The sequence below is a fragment of the Aegilops tauschii genome, chromosome 2, assembly GCF_002575655.3.
Source record: "Aegilops tauschii subsp. strangulata cultivar AL8/78 chromosome 2, Aet v6.0, whole genome shotgun sequence".
Taxonomy (NCBI): Eukaryota; Viridiplantae; Streptophyta; class Magnoliopsida; order Poales; family Poaceae; genus Aegilops; species Aegilops tauschii.
In genome coordinates this window covers 552,440,594-552,448,779 of record NC_053036.3, presented here as the reverse complement: position 1 = coordinate 552,448,779, position 8,186 = coordinate 552,440,594, and the positions used below count along the sequence as shown (strand labels likewise).

At 45.4% G+C, this 8,186-nt stretch overlaps 1 protein-coding gene across 3 annotated transcripts; it reads right to left on the bottom strand.

The window, feature by feature from the left end:
* Positions 1–4,913: 4,913 nt before the first annotated feature.
* Positions 4,914–7,326, bottom strand: LOC109737401 (beta-1,2-xylosyltransferase XYXT1). 3 transcript variants are annotated; one of them, XM_020296539.3, is made up of 5 exons: positions 6,994–7,326; positions 6,854–6,910; positions 6,702–6,761; positions 6,548–6,607; positions 4,914–6,232 (listed from the first exon to the last, which is right to left on the bottom strand). In XM_020296539.3, the coding sequence occupies exons 1-5, from the start codon at positions 7,121–7,123 to the stop codon at positions 5,070–5,072; spliced, it is 1,470 nt and encodes a 489-aa protein (XP_020152128.1). In that variant the 5' UTR covers positions 7,124–7,326; the 3' UTR covers positions 4,914–5,069. The 3 variants fall into 3 exon arrangements, with proteins under 3 accessions (XP_020152128.1, XP_020152134.1, XP_045089201.1); XM_020296545.3 differs by having other exon boundaries at positions 6,548–6,604; XM_045233266.1 differs by having other exon boundaries at positions 6,702–6,758.
* Positions 7,327–8,186: the final 860 nt, after the last annotated feature.

Below are 8,186 nucleotides of genomic sequence, written 5' to 3'. Positions count from 1 at the left end.
TCATGTGTGATTTTATCTTTTGTTTATATTTTGAAAAAAAATACATATATCATGAATACAAATTAGTAAATGCAGAAAAACATAAATGCAGTGCATAGAAAATGTCCGCCCCACTTTTAGAAAATGTATCTACCACTCAAAGAAAATGTATAAACATTTAAAAAATGTGTACCTGACATTTTAAAAAAATGTTATCCAATTTAGAAAAATATTTTTTACTTCCAAAAAGTGCTTCATAAATTTGAAATAAAATTTATGTTACATCTGGAAGAAAAACATATTCACCTGTTACATACAAAATGTTTGTGACATTTTTAAGAAAATGTTTACCCTATATAAAAAAATGTTCACATAGCTCAAAAAATATTTTTTGAGTCATACAACAAAACAATTTCAACGTATATTTGAAAAAATGTTTAATACCTATTCGAAAGAGTGTTCAAAACAATTACATAAGAAAATATTAAATCATGTATTTTAAATATTAAACTTATATAAAAATGTTAAATCTATATAAAAAAAGTACAATGTGTATGACAAAAGTAGACATGAAAATATATATTTTGAAAAATATTTAATCATGTATTTTATAAATGATAAATAAGTAAAAAAAAAGTCCCTGCTATGTAAGAAAAATGTACAACACATATGAAAAATGTAGACATGTGTTGAATACAAAGAAGAAAAAACAATGAAAACAGAAGAAAGCAAAAAAACGAAAGAAAGCCAAGAAAGAAACAAAGAAACAAATGAAAACAAAATCAAAAAGAAGAAACCGAGGAAAAAACAACAGACCCAAAGAAAACTGAAGAAAATGCAGTGAACATACCAACTGACAGCAAAACGTGTGGGCGCCAGAGGTGCCCCTTCTTTCTGATTGCAGTAAGCGACATATAGCTCCAGCGCGCTTGCTGCTGTGAGCGGGTGCAAAAGCTATATCTCGCTTATTCCGAAGATGTATCTTCGTCTGGTCTTTGGGGCTTTCGTTAGTGTCTTGCCCCAGTAACGTGCATTCTTATGTGGTTTCCTCGCAGTTATTTTCAAAAGCTTCTATGGATCGATAATGACCAGTTCTCAAAGCTTTCACGCTCTTTTGTTTTTGTTTCTTCTGTGTTTTCTTTATCATTTTGCTTTAGGTTTTTCCATTTTTCTGTTTGTTTTTCTTCATATTTTTAAATACATGTTTGAAAAAATTATTAAAATGACATGGACACTTTTAAAAGACTTGTAAACATTTTGTTAAGTGATAGGACATTTTAATTAAATTTCATGAACAATTTTAAAAATGCCATGAAACATATTTTCCAACACGCAAAAAATTTTCAAATATACTTTTTTTGCAAATTACATGAATATATCTTTTTGGTATTTTCATGAAGACTTGCTAAACTTGTGAATATTTTGTTCTCTAAATGTTGTGAACATTTTCAAACATGTGATTATTTTTCAAAACACAATGAGTATTTTTAGGTATACCTTGAACTTTTTTCAATACATTCTCTCTTCAAATAGGCTTTTGCCCCACTTTATAAATAAAGCAAACATCCATACAACCAGATTGAGATGAACAATCATTTAATATACGCTAGGGCAACAGCATAATCACAAGGGGAAAAGGCCACCTAGTGGCAGTAGGCACAACAACACTATGAAGAGGAGAGACGGCGCACGGTAGCCATAAGCGCGTGCAGCATGGGCCCAAGACGATCACGGTCCCGTTGTCTAGCTAGCGGGTGCTAGTGCTGCAGGAAAGCAGGAAATTTGAAGAACGAGTCAGAGGCCTGCCATGGAATGACCCTCTCAATCACCATTTTATTACGCGCCGTCCACAATGTCCATGACATTGCCACAAATATAAGCCAGAATAGGCAGCGTTGCCGCCGGGTCTGGTTAGCCCCGGCTTCTAGGAATTTGCAAGGTCCAAGGAGTCCACATTAGGCCCCAGCGCCTCGCGAGCGAAACTCCAGAGGGCATGCCCGATAGTGCAAGAGAATAAAATGTGGGACCCGGTCTCCTGGACATCACAAAGGGGGCACAAGCCATTAACCGGCCTGACCCGTTAAGCAGCTCCATCCCAGAGGGTAGGTGGTCTCACAACACTTGCCACACAAAGATCTTGATCTTCAGGGGCAACAGGGCCTTCCGTAGAGGTGCGATCCATGAAATGATGGGAATATGAGATAGCGCCTGGTATGCCGAGCTAACAGAGAATACGCCCCAAGGTGAAATACTACAGGAAACGGTGTCCGGATAATCCGGTAGCACTAGTGGGAGGGTTGCTCGCAATCTAGCCCAGTCTACAGATTTCGTCTGCCGAAAAGTGTGTCAAAACAAGATGTTTAAATGCCCATTCTGGGCGGCCGCGAAGACCGGGAGCAATGGATCAACGCAAGTAGAAAACAATGCTAGGGAAGCCCACCCGAAGTGGCACGCCACCAACCCATGGATCAAGTCGGAATAGGGTTCATTTTCCATTTTCGATAGAGAAGGAGAACCCGAGGCGAATATCCTGCTTGATCCATTGGATTGACTTCCAGAATTGGGAACCTTCCGAGCATGAGCATGCGCGGAGGGGCTCGCCCCTTAGGTACTTTACCCTGAAGAAGCTGCAACCACAGGCCCCCTCCCCTCGCATGACCTGCCAGACCCACCATAGCATGAGGGCTATGTTCATGCGGCGGGAGGCCATGATACCTAATCCACCATGATCCTTAGGAATACAAATGTTCGCCCACTTGACCATATGGTATTTCGGGCGGCCGTCCGCCACCTGCCAGAAGAATCTGGCTAGATCCTTATTAAACGATCTATGAACACCCTCTGGTAGGATATACATCACCATCATATACATGGGGAGGCTAGAGAGGGTAAACCGTCCACACCAAGGTTCCGCCCATGATGCGACCCACCCCACAAGTGGATCGAATTCACCCATCAAAACCCTCGAGTCACACAAAAACATCCCCAAATATGATGTGGGGAAGGCAGCCAACTTGCAATTCAAGTTGTCCGCAATTCGTTGTTTGCTCAGCCGCAAAGTACCCTAACACAATGACCTCACTTTTGTCAAGTCAATCTTAAGGCCCGACATGACCTCAAAACAAAGGAGAAGGAACTTAATGTCAAGGTCCGCCCCCTCCACCATAATCATGACATCATCCGCATATTGGAGGTGAGCGACCCCTCCTCCAGGGATTAAGTTCCCACTACCCCCGAGAGGTGACCAGCCATCCTAGCCTTGTCCAAGATACCCGGCAAGCCGTCAATGGCGAGGTTGAAGAGGAGAGGGGAAATAGGATCCCCTTCTTGCACGCCCCTAGAGGACCTAAAATATGGTCCCACCTCGACATTAATATTAATCACCGTACTCCCAATCCGACCCAACTGCATGATCCACGAACACCTTTTTAATACATGATTGCCATTAATATTAATCTTCTAGACTTTTTTAATACATGATTGTCGTTATTAAATAAATACATGAACATCTTTTTAATACATGATAAAAAAAATTAATCACACAAACATTTTTTAAACATACAATAAGAATTTTGTTGAAACCACTTTTTAGATAACATATGGACATTCTTCTAAAAGTTTCCTAAACTATTTGTCATAGATTTCAGAAAAGAAAAGAAAACAAAAGTGAAAAATAAACAAAACAATACCTTGTGTACGTGCTTATGCATATATATTTTTTAGGGATATGTGCTTATGCGTGTAGTGTGTGACAGATGCTTACGTACTCATGGGCCTGGTCAATTTTTGGAGGCGCTTCGCAATTACACGTTTGGTCTAGCTATAGGCGAGAGTTACATGCACCCGTTAGTGAGTAGACATGGACGTTACGTACCTACACCCTAGGTTACGTACATACGTGCACATACCTAGACCGGCAGATGGTCCAAGCAAGGAACATATCGAGTAGGCTAGTACCAATAGTGGCGGACCAAGAATTTCAACGCTGGTTGTGCCACAGTTCAAAATTTGTGAAAATTTACACTAGTATAATTTGATCTAAACATCATTATATTCTCAATAAATAGTTTTAAAATAGCATTAACTTGTTACATAGATAGTGTTAAGAACATATGCATTATTTTTTGCAATTTTTGAGGGGGTTCCATGGGTGCTCTTCCAGTCTCACTCGATTGACGGCATTTCAGCACCATTAATGCTCTCTGGGAACAGTATTGTTGTTACTCCTTCAATTGTATTGGAGTAAAAAACATCTAAGAAAAATAATTAATAAACTAATAAAATTGTATCAAATATCATATTGGTTGTTTTCTTCCTTCAATTGTACACCATCCGCTAGAGCTTAAAAGAAACATTGAACCGACAATAAACACCTGCAGGCACCTTCAACATATAAGGCTTTGGAGACCATAAAAGCCACTTGCCACCAACAACGAGATCTAGAAACCATCGGAGAAACATCAGTTGGAGCATCACCCGACGCAGCGCAGACTTGTAATCATTCATCGCCGATCCACGTAACAAATAGAAAGAAAGGGCCAAAATCGTTGTACCAAGAGCCAGTCAACTACCCTCAATTGACGCACTAACTATCAAGAACCGACTAGAGCCAATAGATCTGCCAGGAACTTCCTCATAGGCCCTTCGTCACTGTTGAAACAGACACCATCGAAGTAGAGAGAGAGGCCGGAGAGAATTATTTCTAACGTGACATTGCATCACCACCTCGCCATGCCGCCAGAAAATCAATAGACAAAAAGAAAAAGCAACTCTATGCTCCATCGACACTAGGGTGTGTTTAGGTCTCAGTCGATTGAGACTTTAACCACAAGTGATATAGTATATAAGAAAAAAAACAAAAACAGAAAAGGATTTTTTATATGAATCTTCGTACAAGATCAAAAGAATATAGACTCGACTGAGACATAACGAAGTCACTTAGCAAAACTGTAATAAATTTTTTAAAGCTGAACACGAATGTGCACTACTTGTAGTACAAGCGAACGCTTTACCACCGAATGACAGAAATGTTAATTGTGCTATATGCAAATGCCAATGGCGCTACTCGTCTCGGCGTCCTCTGCCCCTAGCTACTGCCGGCGTAGGTGATCGAGCGCCTGCGCCAGCGTCGGCGCGAAGCGGGTGACGTTGATGCGGACGTTCTGCTTGGCGAGGTAGAGCTCGAACACCTTGTCCCAGCCGCTGCGGTGGACGGAGGCGGGGTCCTTGACCGCCGGGTGCTCCGGCCCCAGCGTCTCCATCAGCGAGCTCTCCTCCGCGCCCACGCTGTAGTCCAGGTACCTGAGCCCCATGTCCGTGGCGGGCTCGCTGAACTCCGCCCTCGCGATGTCCTCCATGTTCCCGTACGGCACCACCTGGATCAGCACGCCGCCGGGCGGCAGGAACATGGCGTTCGTCAGCCCCGCGCCGTGCAGGCCCAGCACCACGTCGAACGAGTTCACCACCCGCGCCTGCTCCACCTCCCCCTCCGGCGTGTCGCCCCCGCCCCGCAGCTCCGTCACCACCGCCTCGAACCCCGCCTCCTCCGCCGCTCGCGCCACCTCCGGCTCGTTCAGGATGCGGCGGTAGTGGCCCCGGTGGATCAGCAGCAGCCGCGGCTTCTTCTCCGGCTCCCGGGCCAGGCTGGCCGCCGCGCCGCGTGGGAGCGCGTAGGCCTCGCGCAGGAACCCGGTGAAGTCGGCCATGGAGAGGCGCCCCCCCGGCACCAGCTCGGGGACGATGCTCAGCTCCTTGTCGAGCCGGAGCCCCACCGTGACGCGCGGGAAGCACCGCACCTGCGCGTCGCCGTCCATGTCCACGAGGTCGTAGTTGGACAGCCCCTGCAGGAAGGCCCTGTACTTGACCAGCCACCGCGGCCTGAACTGGATGTTGCTGACCAGGAACGTGACCTCGCCGTGGTACCGCCGCGACGCCACGAACAGCGGCACCAGGATGTCGGCGTAGGCGTGCCAGTAGTTGGCCGCGTACCCGCCGATCCCGAACAGGACGGCCGGCATGTCGTGGGTCACCGTGCACGGCGGGGCGGCGGCCCGGTCCTGCAGCTGCGTCACGGTGACCTTCCGGAGGCTGGCGAACCTGCGCGAGTACGGGTTGATCATCCACTCGTGGCGCTCCGGCCAGCTCGCCGCCGGGACGAGGGTCACCGACAGGGCTGTGCCGTTGGTGCGCACGTCGCCGTCGACTTCGCAGGTGTCGGAGCGGCCCTCCATGTTACACACCACCTTGCCATTCTCTGTCGCACGCCAGGAAATGGAAAGTTTCACCATGGTTAGCAAAAACTAGCAAATCTGCCTCAAATATTTTATCACCAGACACCTAAATTTTTGCAGATTACTTGGCCATGATCAAGATCAGATGAATCAAATGGTGTATAATACTATCAAGTGACATCGGAGACAGGGTTCACTCTTCCCCACATGTTGACTTCGACCCGGTAATGCATTCTCATTTTCTTTTTAACTTTTTATTTACGATGACGTTGGATTCTGAATCTGAAACAAATAAGCAACCAAATAAACGTACGATCAAAATAAACACGGGTGTTCACCTGTTTCGCCGGGAGCTTTGATATTATCCACGATCTGTGGTACTTCGTCACTGACAACTGCTGCAAATTAAGGAAGTAACAACAAGAAGTTTATACTTTAGACCATGGTTTTACTGAATTCTGACTGGGGCTTCAAGATATAATAGCAATTCACCTGTTTCGCCGGGAGCTTTGATATTATCCACGATCTGGGGTACTTCCCTACTGACAACTGCTGCAGATTAAGCAAGCAGCAAGAAGTTCAGACGAGGGGCTTACTGACTTCTGAAGTTTTATGAGATGTAACCATGAACTGTATCAATTCACCTGTTTCGCCTGGAGATTTGACTTCATCCACGATCCGTGGTTCTTCCGTGATGACAACTGCAATCAATATAAGCAAGAAGATTTCAGGGACCCATGCATGGTGATTACTGGTGAGGTTAAGCGGAGGATTCATTGCTTACCATTGGGGGAGCTGACCGCGAAATGCTGAGCGACGAGATAGGTGAGGAGCATGAGGAGGCCGCCGACGACGTAGCCGGCGTTGAGCTGCCTCTTGGGGCTCCTCCCGGGCTTCCCCTCGCCGCCGCGCATCGCAGCCTCCGGCCGCCGCTGCTCTCTGCGCTCTGTAGCTGCAGGCTTTCTTGCTTCTGAAGTGGTGTTCGTGGAGTGTAGTGTTTTGCATTAGCCTATGCTGCGCTCGAGGCTATTCTCGTAGGCTGGGTGTGCAAATGGTTGTTGACTTGTACTCGAACTTACTGCCCGGTTCTCACTGGGTACAAATTTGGAAATAAAATAGTGGGCACATCGGAGGGTGTCATTCATTGCGATTCCATTTTTCTTCCTAGAGATTGGTGCCGATTGGGAATGACCCACATGTATATTGCGAGGTCGCGGCAACGTAACGTGGACTTCAACAGGATTTATCATTTTCGGTACAGTGCAAACACGTTCATCCTTCGGCTTCCTCCTCGGGCAGATTGATGTTCAAGTGCAAATGTTTTTGGAAATTTTCTGCTTCCTCCTTGGGCAGATTGATGCTCAAACCCGCCCACCAGAGTTTATCAGAATCTTTTTCCTCGGTAAATAAAACTTTCTTATGGTTGGTCAGGGCAAATCAGAGATCTTTCAGAGCAGAATTTCAAACTACCGTTAGCCGCCTCAGTGTATTCCAATCTTAAATAAAAAGCAGGGAAAAGAGAATTCAACATGGAGTTGGAACAAATACTATAAAACCCGATTTCAGAATGAATGGAGAATTAGAAAATAGAATATGGTTGAAATTCCCGCATTAAATCTATCATACTCCATTTCATGGCTTGATTTTTCTTCAAAAGGGAGGATTGACCCCCTAGCTTCTACATCCAATATTTTATTAAAGTTGATGTAATGTAAGGGAATGGTGTTGGTGATGGAGATGGTGAAGATGAATTGGAATATGTAGAAGCTAGGGGGTCAATCCTAGCTTCAAACTCTCCCGGCGGGAGGGGCAGGTCTGAGAAAAAACATCTCTCCAGGAGGAGCGGTAGGGTTCCGCACTGCGACGATGGCCGAAAATCCCAAAGAAAATACTTGTTTTTCATTTTCCACGAGAGAGGGGCATATGCACCGGATAGGGCACATGTGGAGGCTGGCGGGGCTAGGCAACCTGTCCAGT